The sequence below is a fragment of the Microtus pennsylvanicus genome, chromosome 3, assembly GCF_037038515.1.
Source record: "Microtus pennsylvanicus isolate mMicPen1 chromosome 3, mMicPen1.hap1, whole genome shotgun sequence".
NCBI classification, from domain to species: Eukaryota; Metazoa; Chordata; class Mammalia; order Rodentia; family Cricetidae; genus Microtus; species Microtus pennsylvanicus.
Window position 1 is genome coordinate 94,992,774 of NC_134581.1, and position 17,975 is coordinate 95,010,748.

The 17,975-nt window shown below is 41.0% G+C and overlaps 2 protein-coding genes across 3 annotated transcripts in view; one reads left to right on the forward strand and one right to left on the reverse strand.

Moving 5' to 3' along the window:
• Positions 1–17,975, reverse strand: part of Septin7 (septin 7) — a 325,981-nt gene that overhangs the window by 143,955 nt on the left and 164,051 nt on the right. The gene's annotated exons all lie outside the window — the stretch shown is intronic.
• The window catches only part of Herpud2 (HERPUD family member 2), a 31,593-nt gene continuing 22,953 nt past the window's right edge, over positions 9,336–17,975 (forward strand). The window contains exon 1 of one of the 2 annotated variants that reach the window (XM_075966496.1): positions 9,336–9,791. In XM_075966496.1, coding sequence (XP_075822611.1) covers positions 9,645–9,791 — 147 coding nt within the window. In that variant the 5' untranslated portion in view covers positions 9,336–9,644. The remainder of the gene's footprint in view (positions 9,792–17,975) is intronic. The other variant, XM_075966497.1, reaches the window with a different exon arrangement.

The window sequence follows — 17,975 nt, forward strand, 5'->3', positions numbered from 1 at the left end:
AGTACATTTGTCTTCATTTTGCAGTGATTTTGACTATCCATTCCTGCAGCAGAACTGAGAATTCTTCCACTGACATCAAAGTTGTTAGCATAAATCCCTTTGGGGATAAACGTCTGCATTTTTGAAGAATGATGATTGCAAAGGCTATGCTCAAGAAGCTGTTTCAGCATCCCCTAACACTTGGAATTCAGTAAATTTTCACTGACTTGCATTTTCAAACACTCTTTGAGTTTACAGAGCCTAGGAAGTCATGAAGAGCAATACACAAAAGAGACAAAGAAAGTAAAATATGTGAACCCAGCTGAGATTGTTCTTGGAAGAATTTGGCATTTTCTCTTGACTAGTTATATAAATATTTAAGTGGTTTGTATGGTTTTGAAAATGTTTTCAAGATGAGACAAAAAGCATGAGTACGTTGGATTGCCGAGTGACATCAGACGAATAAAGGAAAGAGGCTGTAGTACACGTACTTCAAGTCCTTGACCTGCCATTTCCCAGTTTTTACCTTTGCCAGTCACACTCACCAATATTTTCCTGACTCTGCATCTAGCCTTCAAAGTTTGTTTTTGTTGAGACAGTGCCTTGCTATGTAACTCTTGGCTGGTCTAGAATTCAGTATATATACCAGGCTATCTTTGAGCCTTTTGCCTTTGCCTCTTGAGTACTCAGAGTCTTGTGGCATTGGGCCTGGCCTAGCATGAGATTTTAAAGTCATTTAGTTAGGAAACGACCACCATGGTAAGAAAATTGCAGTGGAGATTACAAGTTAAATGGGAGGCAGCAGCAGAGAGTGTGATGGAAAGATGAGGCTGTCCTCCAGAATGGTGGTGGGGTGGTATTGGTACAGGCCTGAGTATGAGTTTGCATGCCAGCCAAAGCTACACAGTGAGACCCTGTCTCTTACAAAGGAAAAGGAGAATCACCCAGTGGAGAAGAGATTAGCAGATGAGAAACAGATACCTAGTAGTTTGGGGCCCATCCTAGTTCATATGTCTTACAGTGTGTGTTTCCCTACAGGGAAAACTGAGTCTCATCGGAGTTGAAGCAAAGCACTGGATAGATGGTAACAAACTGCGGGAGAAGCTGTGGAGAAGCGTGTGGGGAAGAAAAACCATGTCAGACTATTGTTGCATTTTGAAAATGGCTCCAGCTCACTTTTATACTAGATCGTGGCTTTTCCTTACTTTATTCTGCTACTAGCTGGCAATGCAGAAGGGCCTGGAGCACCTCCCCCACTCTGTTTTATTTTTATAGTCACTGGATGCTTGTCTCATATTTTTCTGCTGGACTATAAACTCCTGGAAAGGAAGTGGATTGTATTATTCCTTACATCCTCTGTAATAGCGACTGGGGCAAATGCTAGTGTTGATTAGAGCCCTTAAGCCTCTCTGATTCGAAGTTCATACTACATATTGTACAAGAGATCTTCTTTTTTGTTTTTGAGATGCTCTTCCCCAGCTTCATTTCAATGGCATCGCCTTACAGTGTCCCTGGTATGGAAGGGAGTGTGACTTCAGAGCTTCCTCAGTGTGGGTCTTCCCTGCTTTTGCAGAAGGCAGTCCCTTACTCTGCAGCTGAGGTACAATGCATTATTTCCAGTAACCCTGCCATGCCAGGAAAGCTGTTGCAAATGCAGGCTGCTGCTGTCTTCAGGTTCTACCAGCAGGAAAGCCACTTTTGCTAATAGAAAGATCTTAGAAGCTTTGAGTGAGTTTGAGTTTTAAGACTGATGGTTTGATCTGGCCCCCAGCAAACACAGTCAAGCCCTAAATTTCACACCACAAATTGAATCTAACTGTGCACCCAATAACTCAGTCAGCAATTCTTAAAAAATTGGAACTAGGGGTAGTAGCATTTATTTCCAGTACTCTATGGAAACCAAAGTAGGAGGATTTCTTGAATTCAAGGTTTGAGATTAGCCCAGGCAATACAGTAAACCATACAAGGACCAAAAATAAAATTTCTGTTTGGTTTTCAATAGTACCTCTACCTCCATGTCCACAAGAATTAAAACATTCTTTTTCAGTTATAACGGAAATATTCAGGTCATGGCTGGTGCTGGAACTTATTTAGTTTCTAGAATTGCACAAGAGCACTAGAGTCTAAATCCTGCCATCTTACCATTATTGTAATGGCCAAAGTGTGTAGGCAGAGACTATTTGTTCATGTTCTGGCCACCCAGACCCGAAATAATCACACAGAAACTATATTAATTACAACACTGCTTGGCCAATCACTTAAGTGTATTGCTAGCTAGCTCTTATATCTTAAATTAACCCATTTTCATTTACTGGCAAGGTTCCAGCAGACTCCAGTGGGCATCTTTCTCCTTAGGCAGCTACATGGCATCTCCTTGACTCTGCCTTCTTTACTCCTCTATCTGTGTGGAATTCCCACCTTACTCTATTCTGCCCTTCTATAGGCCAAAGAAGCTTTATTCATTAACCAATAAAATTAATACATACACAAAGAAAGACTTCCCACACCAAAAACAGTCAAGGTCAATACTCAGTCACATGACCACTTGCTTCATTATCTCACCATCGAACTCAGAGGAAATTCTAATTTCAATACCCCCATATACCAGAGGTCTCCAGCCCTACATCTTATTGAGAAAGGGTGATTCTCAGTTTGTCTTTGTGTGTACCCCTCCTGGGGTCATCCCCGAAAACCAGTTTTGTATTAGTCCAGGTTGAATAAAAAAAGGACAAATCATACAATATTTTGAATACAAGGGATCAATTCAAAGAATTTCTACTCATCACAGGGGCATGGAGCAGCAAGGAGATGGCTAGAAAGGAACAAAAAAAACCATAAATATAATACATATAGGGATGGGTGACTCCTTTCAGGACTATGACTCAGTCATACAGAATCCCAGAGAGTGTGGCCCACTGGACAGTCAAGGTTTTGTGATCACACAAAGCCACTTAATCATTGAGAGGGGTACTCACGGTGTCCCACTAGAAAGCCAGGTGAAGGGGTCTAAGGAAGCTATCTGTGGAACTGCTTGCAAGTTTGCCTCAGGGTGCACCTGAGTAGACAACTGTGGGAGAGAGGTGCACTGTACCACTGGTCACTGACACTGGGGGAACATGGTGTGGAGAAAGATGCAGATTTTATGCACTGAAAGAGCCTGTCTACCGCATGTGCAGTGCCTCACAACTTTAATCCCAACACCTTGGGAGGAAGAGGGAGGCAATTCTCTGTGAGTTTGAAGCCAGCCTTGTCTACAGAGTAAGTTCCAGTCTCGAAAAACTGAAAAACAAAACAAAATCATAAAAAACCCACCAAAACAACATCAAAAAAGAAAAGGAAAGGAAGAAAGAGAAGGGAAGGAGGGATAGAAGGGAAAAAAGGAAGGAAGAAGGAAGGAAGGAAGAAAGAAAGAAAGCAAGAAAGAAAACGAGCCTGTCAGAGTCTCTTGCAGAAGGCTGGGGTTCAATTCCTGGCATCTATGTGGTGGCTCACAACTATCCATAACTCCAGGGCATTTATCTTCTGAACTTCTCAGACACCCATGTGACATATTACACACACACACACGCAAGCAAAACACACACACACACATATATATAAATCCTAAAAAAGAAAGAATAAAGAGGAAAACATACTACCAGATAGAGATCTCTCCAATACCCTCTCCTGACAGCTTAAGTTCATGCCAGCTAGCAAAAGAGTTCACACGATTTGACTATTTCTTAAAGCAAGCAAAGGAGGGTACAGTCAGAATCCTACAGTAATAATGTTAACTGACCACTTTTTGTAATTGAAAAAAAACGCTCATAATGAGAACTGTATTTCACTGGCCTCTGAAAAGTATTGCAAATGAGCCAGGTACTCGTCTATAGATAAACGGATAGATGTATATGTAAATACAGACCTGTAGAAGGTTCAGGAGAAGTGCACTCTGCATGCCTATCTCTACAGGAAGATTACAACTACCACCCTCTGATGGTTAGGCTGATGACTCTCTTCTTGTGTACATTTAATGTCATAGTCTCAATTTTATTTGAGTGTTGCTTTTCAGCAACAAACGTAAGAGGCATTTGAGAAACAATCAATAGTTCTAACTGTAGGGTCATGAAATCAATAAAAGAAACATCTAAGAGCCTATCAGCAGAAGGGAGTGGCTGTGAGCCACTGGGGTTTGTTCCTGGACAGTCATACGCAGGAGATTAAGTACATTATGGTAGCTTGCCTGCAATGAGACCAACACACACTCCACTGCCTGGCTCTCAAGTCCATGCTCTTCCTCCCACATCTTCTCAGAGCTAGTTAATATGACCAGCACAGCACCTCAGAGGTGACTGAATGATTTCCAAGGTTGTCATGACAGGCATTATGGCTTCGGCGTTGGTCTCTTCGACCTCTTATTCTAGGAAGACCCAGCTGTCGTGCATGAGACATTCAAGCAGTCCTGTAAAGAAGCCTAAACAGGGAAGAACTTGGGCATTACTCAGCAATCAGTACCAGCACACAAGCCGTATGAGTCAGTGAGCTGTAAAGTCAGTCTTTTATTTACTGAACTTTTAGATGACTGAGTATCAGCTGATAGCTTGATGCAACACCAGTAAGTCTCAGACCAGAACCACAAAATAGCACACAGATTTCTAACCCACAGGGTTTGGAGGCAGTTAATTTTATTACTAATACATGCTTATAGATAATATTCTCAGAGGATAGAATCTGCCCCAGCCCACATCATAAATAAATGTGAAAAGAATTTATAAAGAATAAACACTGTTTTGTGCTGAGGATGCAGTTCTGTGGCAGAGTGCTTGCCCATTATTAACGAGACCCTGCTTCCAATCCATAGCACTGATAAAAACAAGAATAAACATATTTTGGATTAATCAAAGGGTAAGAGTAGGCCTAACAAGGAATGATAACACTGCAGACTGTAAGTCACTTAAACAGCTGTGGATGTTTATACAACTGGCCGTGCTACACTGAAACTGGGATTTTCTGCAAATGTTTCCTAGCCCTTCTGAAGTGTGGGAGAGTGCCTGTGGTATTTGGAGAGCTGATCTAGCTGCCTCTAAGATGTTTCCAAAAAGCTTCTTATCATGTGCGTTGTTATCCATGATTTTTTAAAAGATGCTGCCTTGCTAAGTTGCCCTCATCTTGAACTCTTTTAATTAATTTATTTTTTATTTATTCTTTGGGTCTTTCACATCATGCCTCCTGATCCCCCCATATACACCCCAAATTAAAACAAAAACAAAATTTAACATGGGAGAAAAGGAAGCATGAGAAAAGCTGTCATGAAAGCTTCAGTATGACACAGTGAGTCACATAGTGAACCCCTTTGTCCATTTATTTTTACATGCAGGCATTCATCATAAAGAACCATGGATCTCATTCAAGGCCCCCGGTCTCTGCTGTACCATCAAGGCTAGGCCCTCACTGGGACTCTTCCTGGACATCATGTTGTTGCCCTGTGTCATGCAGATCCTACAGTCCTGGGTTCACAACCCTACTCCCCAGCAGATCACAGAGGGACCAACACATAACCCTTGTTTTGGGCCTAGGTAGTTGCAGGATTAGTCAGCTCTCCCCGTCTTTGCCACCAGGGTGGGCTCTCCAGCTTTGCCCTGACTAGTTCACCCCTTTCAGCGATGAGCAAGGGGCAGCGCCAGTTCTCAGGCTTTCATTACCTCCCGGTTGGTTATCCTATACCTACACACCTTCAGGGCCTGCTGTACTGTATTGCCCAGGGGAGATGTAGGGGCCGCTCTCCTGAGTGCTGCAGCTGACAGGGGCAGAGACAGTTCTCTCGCTCTGTTCCTATGACCTCAGGGCCAGCTTTCCCACCAGCCTCAGGTGTTGATGTGGGAGACCTTGAGCTCTATAAATCCTGTTTCTGTTCTCCCCTCTGCAGCTGGGATTACGGGTATGTACCACTGGGCCAGCTGTTTTCCCTTTTCTATGAGGTGGTTTGTAATCAAACATCTGAGACCAATTAGGATTTTTAAAAATAGTGCTGCAATGAACCAATTTTGATAGGTTTCCAGTACAGTTTGTGTGTGTGTGTGTGTGTGTGAGAGTGTGTGTGTGTACTGCATTTGATCGAGACTTGATTAGATATTTTGTGTCACAGCATCATTAAAAAAAGAATGACAAGGAGCCAGGCTTGGTGGCGCACGCTTTTAATACCAGCACTTGGGAGGCAGTGGCAGGCGGATCTCTGTGAGTTTGAGGCCAGCCTGGTCTACAAGAACTAGTTCCAGGACAGGCTCCAAAGCTACGGAATATCAGCTTGGAAATCTGCAACTGCAAAATGACTTGACCAGAGTCCTTTATCCCAAGATGGCAATCAATCTACCAACTCACTAACCAACCAACCAACCAACCAACCAACCAACCAACCAACCAACCAACCAGCATATACCAATCAACATCAAAGTATTTTAGGTTCCTAGAAGGTACTTCAAAGTTTCAGATAAAAAGCCTTGGTTGTCTTTGAATTTTAGGAAGAAACTAGAATCTCACAGAATGAATCAATTAGGCTTTTTAATTAATTAATTAATTAATTAATTAATTTTTTGCTATCTTTGCACCCTTGATGATTAAAGCAATCAAAAGTAAGCATTCCACAAATACTGGCTATCACATTTTGTTATTTAAAAATATTTTCCTTTAAATTTCTCTTGTACTTTTTTCAAGAGTGCTACTCCATGGACAGAAATCAACCTAACCTCAGAAAAGTTAATACTGCTGAAGAACATTAACAATCACAAATTTTTCATTACCTGGTATCACTGTACTTTTAAGAAAAAAATGGGGACAATAAAATAAAACCCACCAAGATCAAATGAACAAAAAGCAAGTGTTTTTCTTAGAATTTGTCTTTAATAGCAAATTATAGGTGACATATACAATTATTCTTTTGCATTTCCAAATTTTATCTAACCCATGTAAAGAGATTTTTAAATGGCATGTTAGTGCCATGGAAGCCCCTCACCAACTGCTACCACTTGGTCATCTCAAACTCATCCTCAATTCCAAGCCAAACAGTACCAATATTCTGGGACCACTGTTTCCAATATTATTCTATACCTGCACATTTTAATAGAATTAATAGAATGGAATATTTGCATAATGTGCACAATTTGACCCAGTTCAACAGGAGAAATACTACTTTTAGGAGCCCTCTTAATACAAGTTTATAAAGTTTAAAATCACCTCATGTAACATATAATTTCTTGATCATTTTAATGTTTTTGTTTACACTAGTAAACCTTTGATGGACTCTACTTACCACTGTGAAATGCCCTAATGTCTTAAAAATTATGAACATTTTGTGGCTAATGTACATCTTATAGTGCTGTATGAGAAGATTACATCAACTCTAAAGGATTCCTGGAAGCCTGAGTCACAAACATGCCTGACAGGAGCTGCAGAATTGATTGGTGGGGGTTGTAAGGAGTTCCTGAATTCAACAGGATTCTGACACAAAACAAATCTGGTCAAGACAGATCACAATGTCACTAAGGCCCTAGCCTCCATTATTTGTTTTTTTTTTTGTTTTTTGTTTTTTGTTTTTTTTGGTTTTTCGAGGCAGGGTTTATTTGTAAGGCCATTTGTTGTCTTCCTTCTTGTTTGTTGCTTCATGCTCCTCACGCACATATAAGTGGTTGACATTCAAATAGCCACGAGCTTTAAGGGAATCCGAAAAAATGTTTTTAGCTAGAATTAAGGTCCCACGGGGGTGACTGGGTAAATAGAGAGCAGTTTTACAAAGCCCGGAGTCTAGGGGGCTATGGTCACAGACTGGAAATGGGAATTGCACTCTTACTACAGAATAGAATTTGAGATGCTTCAGCTACAATATCAAGGGTATCCTCACATCTGTGCAAGGTAGTATGGGGAAGGAAGATGTAGGGTAGTGGTTCTCAACCTTCCTACTGCTGCGACCCTTTAACAGCCATGTTGGGGGATTCCCAACCATAAAATAATTTTTGTTGCTACTTCGTAACTGTAATTTTGCTGTTATGAATCTTAATGGAAGTATCTGACATACGACCCCTGTGAAGGGGTTCGCGACCCACAAGTTGAAAAACATTGGTGTAGGGGATTCTGCCCTATTCACCAGAAAAGAACTTCCCAGTGGTCTCTCATCCAGTAGTAGCTTGAAGACCTTTCTAGGGCAAAGGGAGAGATCAGCTCCTGTACCCGCTCCCTTCAAGTGGAACCCTGGAGCTGTGAAAATGCACATCTATCCAACTTAAATTTTCTGTACGTGCTCCTTAACCACTGCAAAATGAAGAGGGCAGGGTGCAACCGTGGATTCAGCCTTGCATTGCCAGGTCTAAGCCGCGAAACAGAAACGAGCACGACCATCTAACTTCACGTCCACTGTACCGGGCGCACAGTTGATGGAAGAACCCGGCAAGTTTTGTAAGAATTAAGAGGAACTGTGACAGACGGAGGTGTGCGAGACAGCCACGTAAAGACATGCTAGGTTTGACACGCACAGCCCACTTACTCATGCAGCGGGGCAGGCAGCCTCGGCTCCTAAAGCAACAGGCTCAGAAACGGTTCCCTAGAGCTCCGCAGAGCCGACACGACGACACGACGTGGCACTGTCGCGCAGACAGCTGACACTGAGGAAAATGGGAGCCCACGTTTGACGCAGCACCAGGAAGGACTGGATATTATTAAGTTTGCCGAGCCAGTTCGCGGGCCGGAGCACTTCCTCCACTTTCGGGGGTGTGGGGAAGGCGGGGTACACCAGCTCCAGCCACGCCAGTGGTCGCGCAGTACCGGGACCGAGCACCGGCACCGGCCACTCAGAGGCCCAGCAGGCCTCGCGGGCGGGGCTGACCCGGCCGGGCGAAAGGGCGTGCCGCGAGCGTGACGCACTTCCGCCTCGGGTCTTCCGGCTTACCCGGGACCCGACCCTCCTCACAACAACAATTTCGGGCGCTAGCGCGGCCCGGTCCCCGCCCTCCTCCCGCCACCTGCCGCCCGGCCGCGCCTGTCCTGACCGCCCGGCCGCATTCCGGAGAGCCCGAGGCGCCTGCGGCCCAGTCGCCCGCTGCTACTGCGCTGCCCCGCGAGCCCCGGAGGGCGAGCCCCGGGCGGCCTTCCTGCTCGCAGGCTCGCTCCCTGCCGCGGCCTGCCTTCCTCCGGGCTCGCTCTGCTGTCGCGGCCTTGCTTCCCCCGGGCTTGCGCTCCGGCCGCCTTCTCTTGAGGCTCGCTCCGCGGCCGCTGCCGCCTCCTTCCAGGCTCGCTCCCCAGCCTCCGTCTTCAGCCACTCAGGCCGCGCGGGTGCTCGCGTAGGGCCTTGTTGCGTTTCAGCTCGGGGGTCGCGGCGGGGGCGGGGCGCTGAGCGGTCCGCCGGGGCCTGTCCTTCGCGTCCTCCCCGGGTCGCCTGCCCGCCTTCCTCCGCGGTAGGGAGCCAGGCGGAGCCCAAACCTGGCGGGGACAGCTGCACCCCCGGCCCGGCACCCAGAGCCTGCCGCCACCACCGCCACCGTCCATCGTTGGTACCGGCAATGGCCTTCATATCGCTAGCTGTGCTTGTGACTGATTTGGACCCAGAATATTGAGAACTCACTTCTGTCCTCATCCCAGCCGTGCCCGCCCAGTTACGGCTTAGCTGCAGCGCCGCTAGACTGTTCGACTTTGAGAGCACCATGGACCAGAGTGGGATGGAGATTCCTGTGACTCTAATCATTAAGGCACCGAATCAGAAATACAGTGACCAGACTATTAGCTGCTTCTTGAACTGGACCGTGGGGAAACTAAAAACGCATCTATCTAACGTGTACCCTAGCAAACCTGTAAGTGTAAAACTGAACGCAGCTTGCCCTAGCCTGCAGCCCCGTGTGCCTGGTACCTCCCTTCGCCCAGCTTGCCCCCTCCTCGCCAATCACATAGGTCTCCGTTCGAAATACTTTTGGTTGTGAGGTTGTGGGTGTCTCCTGAGTGAACCACCATCATTATCTTCCTAATGAGGTTCAGTTAATTAGTGAGTATACAGAAATAACAAGAGACAAGAATTTGCAGTGATGGAAAAGGGACCATCTTCCGTGCAACTTAAAGTCATCTAATGTGAATGTCAGATACTAATTTTATTTGTTTTTGAGATAAAGAATCACGGTCTATATTAGAACTTTCATTGCTTCCTAGGGCAAAATTCCATTTTAATTTTAAATACCTGGCCCAGGAATATGTTCATGGCGAAGAGAATATTCTCTTCTTTTGGAATGATTATGTGACTTGGCGAAAATTATCCTTTAACCCTCACCCCATCGCACGCGTTGTAAGTTGCAGTTCACCTTGTTCCCCCACTTCCCACCTCACATTTCTCTTGAAGATAGAGACATTGAGACGGGCACTTTTCCCACACACCACAGTCATTTGATACCTGTTTCTTTCTTTGGTTACATCATCTGTTTTGCTCAGATCAGTGTGCCTTTGTTTTCCATTCTTTATCTTGGTGTTGGAAAGATAGTGTCGCCATTTGTCCCTAAAGTCTGATTTGAAGGTACGTAGTTGGTAAGTCTTTCAGTAGCTTAGAAAGGTGTGTCATCCAGAGTATATTTTAGTGAGGCGTTCCTGTGCTCTATTGTATAACTTTTTCATTCTTGAACATCTAATATTCAACTACTCAATCTTATATTTAAATAATAAAGAGACTTGGTTTATATACTACCTAGTTGGGAAACACCTGCTTTTTAGGCCTGTTTTGTGCATCTCAGTATGGAAGATGTTGGTCTGTGTTAAGATATTTATGACTTAGAACAGTGTCTATTGCAGTATTGTTTAAGATTTAGACATCTGGAATAACCACTGAATTACTTCATTGCCAAAGCTGGAGGGTGTATTTTTTGTTGTTTGTTTTAAACTCATTCGTCCTTAGCTGTATTTGTGACACAAATATTTTTATTGTGTGTGGGAACACTGAGTTCCTTAGTAGTTGGAACAAACTAAAAGTTAGGACTTTTGCTCATTGAAAACTTAAGTTTGAAAGTGAAGATTTACACCAAAATTTTTCTATTGCATATTATTGTTTTCCCACATTTTTGAAATAGAAAGCACCTTGTGAGAATAGTCATTGATTGGCATAAATTTCATAACACAGCCCAAATACTATTTTAAAGTACTTTCTTACGTATGCACGTACTGGTATGGTGTGTACTAAGGTGAGATCTACATGTTATACTATTACACCATTAAGGGACTTGGTCTGCAATATGTGGATCAAGAGTTTGGATTAAGCCTAATGTGATGTAGTCTTAGCAGTTGGGGAGGTGGAAGCTGGAGATCAGCAGTTCAGGGTCATTCTTAGCTGCACAGTGAGGATGATCCTGTCCCCCAAACCAAAACAGATTTAGTACTCTTTAAAACTCTTCTAAAAAAAAAAATCAAAAACCAAAAAGCTATGTGAGATAGAGATGTGAAGCCTGTTTGCCTGACGTGTCCTGGGACAGCTAGTCTCTACTGCAGGACTGTTGGGCAGCTGGTTCTGATGCCTGAGGGGTCATCACTTGCAGAACTCTTTCTTGGCTTGCCTGACTCAGACACACTGGAGAGTCTTTAGGAGCCTGCACCACATTCTATAATTAATGACTTTACTTTGTAACATTTCTCCAGCAAGTTTTCTGAGTGGATTGTAATGTCTTGTCAAGTTCATTTCTAGGTTGAAAATTTTGTGCAATTATTAGACTTGACAGGTTTCCGTTCTGACTTACACCTGAAATTAATTTGAAACATCACAGTTGTTGAGTAACTGCAGTTAGTGGTATTCTGTAACCAATAGAAGACATCAATCAGCTCTAGAAATTGGGAGTCATAAACATTTTCTTTGTAAGGTTATTTAGAAGTCAAAACATTTTGTAATGAAGCAAGATTATAACAGGAGTTTAATTCCTTGTGACTGCCCCCAATGACTCACTCAGCTTTTTAAATGCTTTAAGTGTTATGTCCTGTGTGTGCATTCATGTGTGCATGCCTCACCTTCACAGACAAGAAGGTCTTACTGGTTTGCACACCATGATCTCAAATTCTGATTCGCCCATCTCAGCTTCCCAAGTTGTTGGACTGTGGGTCCTTCCACCTGCCACGTTGACCAGCTCTTCTTTCAGAGTTAATGTTGCGCTGAGGACTCTAAACCTTCTATTATTATAATAAGCAATACAGTTCTAAGTAAAAGGACTAGTTAGTATTACAGTTCTAAGTAAAAAGACTAGAAGGGGAAGATATTTTCTAATTTAGAATTTAGACATATGTTATATGTGTGTGTGTGTGTGTGTAAAAATTTTATGTGGAATTGAGCACTTGGAATTCAGATAACTTCCAAAGATACTTGTAATTGGTTTAGGAACTGGGAAGTTCACTAGTACCAGTTCATGTTGATAGTGTTTCAGATTATAAAAATTTTAGTAATTGCTATAGGATGCCAAAGAGCCTTGTTAGAAGGCCACTTTGCCTTGAGTGTTGGATTCTAGTCAGAGATGTAAATGCCAAAATGCCTGAACTTCACATTGTTCAGTAGATGTACTATCCAATTAAAAGATATAAAATTCACCTGTCGTTAGGCTCGTTTCCATCTCTTCTTACTTAATGTCATCTTATTTGCAAACAGTAGGGAGCTAGAGATGGGGTTGCCTTACCCTGAATTTGATGTTGAGGGCAAGCTATCCAGTGCTTGGGGTCACAGTGCCTTGTGATGTGTGTCTTACCTCTGGGTACATTTCCTCTATCTTTTCTGTTTATTTTATGGTGGTAAAAAACTAAAGCAATCACTTTCAGTACGTAGGTCTTCTGGCTTTCCTGATTAGCCAGGGAAGCCTGCACTAGCTTTTCAAGCTGTTCTTTTACTTTAACTTCTGTTGGAAGCGAAGAAACGAGCAGAACCAAGTGAATACAGGTTCTGTTCTGAGAATATAACATTATGCAGTCCAGAAGGAAGTTTTCCCTTTCTTCAGTAGAAGTAGTAAGTCTTGTAACTTTTTTTGGAGCTTTATTGTTTAGTATTTTGTAATTCCCTATTCCTTACTTACTGTTCATTAAAAAGATGTAGTAGCTTGATCACTTCAGGACTGTTGATTTCAAGATGTAGAATCCATATGTATGAATACTTTTTACTTGATAAGACAGTTGTCTTATATAATTTTAACAAATTTAACAAGACTTTATGTCACCTAGCAGTATAGCTCAGTATAAAAAAACACTGAACAAATGGTACTGTCAGATTTAATGTGACAATGATGAAAAATAGAAATTTGAAGATTTTAATGACTGCTGACTAAAATTTACTTAAGTATTTTAGTCTTATCCTCATGCCCTTTTTCTTAGAAAAAAATAAGGTTTTGTTTAATACTGCATTAATGCTTTTTGGAGGTTCTAGAGTTTTTAGTTTAAATTTCTCTTTATATTATACTGATTTGTCTAAAATGCTTTTATTTAATTGCTCTGATTTTAAACTGCCATTTAGACCAGGTGTTTTACTAAATACTTGATATGCTCTATAATGTTTATTTGTGGTAGACATCTTGTGATATTAGCTCTTTTATAGATGAGAAAATAGAGACTTGGTGATTCTTTTGTCTAATGTCATAAAACTCTTTAGGTAGAATTGGATTTGAACCGAAGTTGGTCTGACTTGAAAGAGAAGGCCCTTAGCCATATATGTACATGTATATGTATACACATATATGTATACACACACACACACACACACACACTTGGCAATAGGCTGCCCTGTAGTGACTTGACTCTATCAATTATACATCTATAAGCAGGAAAAAATGAATTTGACTATTAAAAATGTTTGGGGCTGGAGAGATAGCTCAGACGTTTAAGAGTTCTTGTTGCTCTTGCAGAGGATGGGGGTTCAATGGCCAGCACCAACATGGCTGTTCACAAGTGTCTTAAACTCCAGTTCTGTGGGATCTGATGCCCTCTTCTGGCTTCTGTGGGCATCACACTCACACTTGGTACAAAGGCATGTATGAAGGCAAAATACCCATACATGTTAAAGAATTTTCTTTAATTAAAAAAAAAGATTTGCATTTGAGATGTACCTAGATATGCTATAATAGCTAGAAACTACAGAGTTGAGTAACATATCCTTATTATTGTGCTAGCACCTAATCAGGTTACTGTAGTTAGTACCATTTATTCTGATAAACTATAAGAAAATATGGGAGCATAATATTTTAAGATTGCAGAGTGTGTTGCTATTTTTGTTCTCTTCACAGTGTATTAAATTCTATACTTTGGCATTCTCTATTGCACATACATTTGACATGTAACTGAATGGCCTATGAGTGGAAACCTTTAATCAGGGAATATTCATTGAGAATTCCAGATATTGTATATTCTGAAAATTCTGAACACTGGTTATTGCTGTAAGGAGATAGAGACTAGAGGCGGTTTGGGGAACCATGTTTCTGGTTATATACTTCTGTATCTCCTGGAGCTTTGGACTGAGGGAATTTGATTAGAGACATGTTTAAAAATTTTAAAAATTAGTATTCCACAGAGTCCATATTTTGTGTGCTTTCTTGTATTTAACTCTTTTTTGTATTTAACTCTTTAAAGTTATTTGACACTTAGAACTGAGCATGTAAACTGAAATGTAATAGTTTCTATTTTCAGAGTACTTGTATGCTAGTTACTAGAACTTACCAGCCAGTTGAAGATTACTTTTATTGAATCATTATCATACATTTTTAAAATCCGCATATTTAAAGTTCAGAATTAATATTTTGAAATTATGCAGAATTTAGTTATGCTAAAGTTGGGCATAATAGTGTCATGACATTTAGTATAGAGGGTTCTTTTGTCTGTTTTCCATTTTTTTGAGATTTTTTTTTTTAAATCACTTTATTCTGATTAACTTACTAATAGAAGCAACACATTACTCAAACACTTGCCCGGTCACAAACTATACAGTTAAAATGGCTATTCTTTTGTCTACATTTTATCATTTATTATTACCTCTTATTACCCTTACTTGATCTCCTTTTTAAATTTTATAATATTCCCAAAGTGATACCTATTACATTATAGGCTAGGATCCACATATGAGGGAGAACATGTGGGCGTTTTGTTTCTGAGTTTGACATGATTTTTAAAGTCATATAAAAGAGACCTATCTAGTCTGTCTATAGAGACATACTACATATACACACAAACTTTAATCTTTTCATACTTAACAAATCTTTTGAAGTATGAAAATATAGTTGGTAAAAAAATATAGTTGGTTTTGTAGATTCATGTGTTGGCCTTATGAATATTTAAATTTTTTTCTAGACTATTGTGTGTGAATGTTTTCCTTGTGTATGTAAGTGCAGGTGCCAAGGAGGTCAGAAAAAACTATCAAATATCCACTATTCCAGGACATACACCGAGAAACCTTTGTCCAGATGTTATAATGTAGGTTTTTTAAGCGTGTGTTTCTGGAGACTAAAGTGTCTGAAGCTATTTCTTCTGGAAAAATTTAGTCTCAAAAAACAAAGTATAAAATTGTTTTTCTAGTGTGCTTTATACATTTATTATTATTAATATATTGTAAAGATTAATGGCTTATACTGGAAGTGTGTGTGGATTAGTGGTCCTTACTACTGCATTTTTTAGCATTTTTCTTGCTCAGAAGTGATAGTTTCTGATTAATTCTATTACTGTTACAGATTAATAAAAAAGTAGAGGTAATCTACATAGAAAGGAAGTAGATTATGTCCAGGTAGGTTGAGTACCTTAGAAGTAGTTGGTAAATAATGGCATTCTTCCACTAAAAATCTGAGGTTAAATGACTTAAGCTTTGGACGTGGACTTTCTGCCAACTTCAAAATGTATTTCTGTACAGAGAAGGTTAAAGATTTCTGTTGTTACCTACAAATGTTGTTTGAAATGGAGGCTTGAAAGTTAGTATGGGTCAAGGCTTTCTTGTTCAGCCTTTTGTAGCTTTAGCCAGGTTTGCTTTTGTGTCAGTCTTGCTCTTGAGCATCCTGATTTGTTGCCTTCATGTTGCAAAGCAACGTTTTGGAAAGACATATCACTTTCCAACAGTTTCACGTAGTCCTGTTAGATCTTAGTGAAATAATATAGATAGCAGAAATTAATATCTGTGGTCTCTTGAATGTTGTGTTCTGTTTTAAAAGGTTGATGTGCATTCTGTTCTTAGACTCCAACCTGTGCAGTAAATACTGTTATTATCCTCCTTTTGTAGATGAGAAATGCAAGGCACAGGGAGATGCCTGTAGGATCTTGTACACATTTCCTGACTCCTCTTCAGCTGTCTCTATATATCTGCCCTACTCTATGAATCTGGCTCCTATGCACAAGACCCCACAAGCAGTAAATCAGTGATATTGCTCTTGATAATCTTCATCTGTCTATCCTGCAATGCCAATTTTTTTCTATTAGATTCTTCCTTTTGTTATACAGATGTTGTTAAAAAAAAGCCCAACCCACAAAAAAAGAAATATGCATGAACCAAAGACCTTCTATAGACCCTACTTGTCCTCTTTCTCTCCTGTGGGGGAGAAATGCCTTGTTTTTTTTTTTTTTTGGTTTTTTTTGAGACAGGGTTTCTCTTTAGTTTTGGTTCCTGTCCTGGAACTAGCTCTTGTAGACCAGGCTGGCCTCGAACTCACAGAGATCCGCCTGCCTCTGCCTCCCGAGTGCTGGGATTAAAGGCATGCGCCACCATCACCTGGCCAATGCCTTGTTTTATATATTTACTGTTTCCCACTACATTGCTGTCTTTTTTCTGTGTCTGTTCCAGTTAGGTTTTGTGAGGGAATGCAGAGATAAATAGAATAATGTGAGAGAAGTTCCCTGTATATAAGAAGCCTGGAAACATTCAAATAAATATAAGTGTAGTACTTAAGTACAGTAGAATATTACATATTTGTTAGAAAGACTAAGGTGTTGTCCACAGGATATACTAAGAAAGCAGGGCCCTCAGAGAGAAAGCACAGTTTCCTGCCTTTTATGTAAGAAGGGAAAGAAAACTATATATTTAGTGAGAAGGTATATAAAACTATGGAGGAGGGAAGAGGAGGCTGTTGACATGACAAGGGTGCTTATAAATGCTTACACCGAGGATATGATTTTCCTCTCCAGCAGCCAGTAACTGCGAGAGCCCTACCCCATCCATGTTGGAATGGTGATGGGCCCAGTCTTGTGCAGATAGCCTCTGTTGTGAATTTGTGGTCGACTGGCCATATCTTGTCCAGAAGATAGCCTTTCACATTTCTTTCCGTTCTCTGGCTCTTGCATCTTTGTGCCTGCTTTTCCACAATGTGATCCTGAACTCTGTGTGTGTATGTGTGGGGAGAGAAATGATAGGATGTCCTATTTCAGACTGAACTCTCAACAATCTTGTATTCTCAGCCCTTTGACCAGATATGAGTCAAAATTAACTGTTACCCACTGCAGACAGAAACATCTCTAAGACTGAGAACAGTGCTAATTTGTGATTGTAAACATAAATATTTAGAAGGCAGTTTGATGCCAGATAAATTTAGCAAAACTACAGTAGTGGATTCCCTTCCAGGGCCTATGAGTCTTACATCGGGTTTTCAGTGTCAGGCATGAATTACAACTGTGGCGTCAGAACCTGTAGCAGTCTAGCGCTGTTGCTCCGGTGGCACATGCGCTTGTCAGGTTGGTATTGTAGCTTCCAGGTGAATCATTATTTTGACTTTGTGTCCTTAGTGGTATGTATCTTAGGACAGGGAGGGAGAAGTCTAAGAAATTATAGAGTTCATTCAAATTATTAGTAACAATCTTGTGATTATTATTTTAAGATTATAAGTAGAATAAAACAATTTTCAAATAGCATACAAATGCCATCAACAAGTTTACTTTTAAACTTGAGAGAAGATACATAAGTAAAAACTTGAAATAGAAAATACCAGTCTGAATACAGGGCTTAAGTTTTTTTTTAAATAAGAACTTATTTTGTAGCTTTGCTCACTGAAGACAAAAGTAAGTACTACAAATTTTCA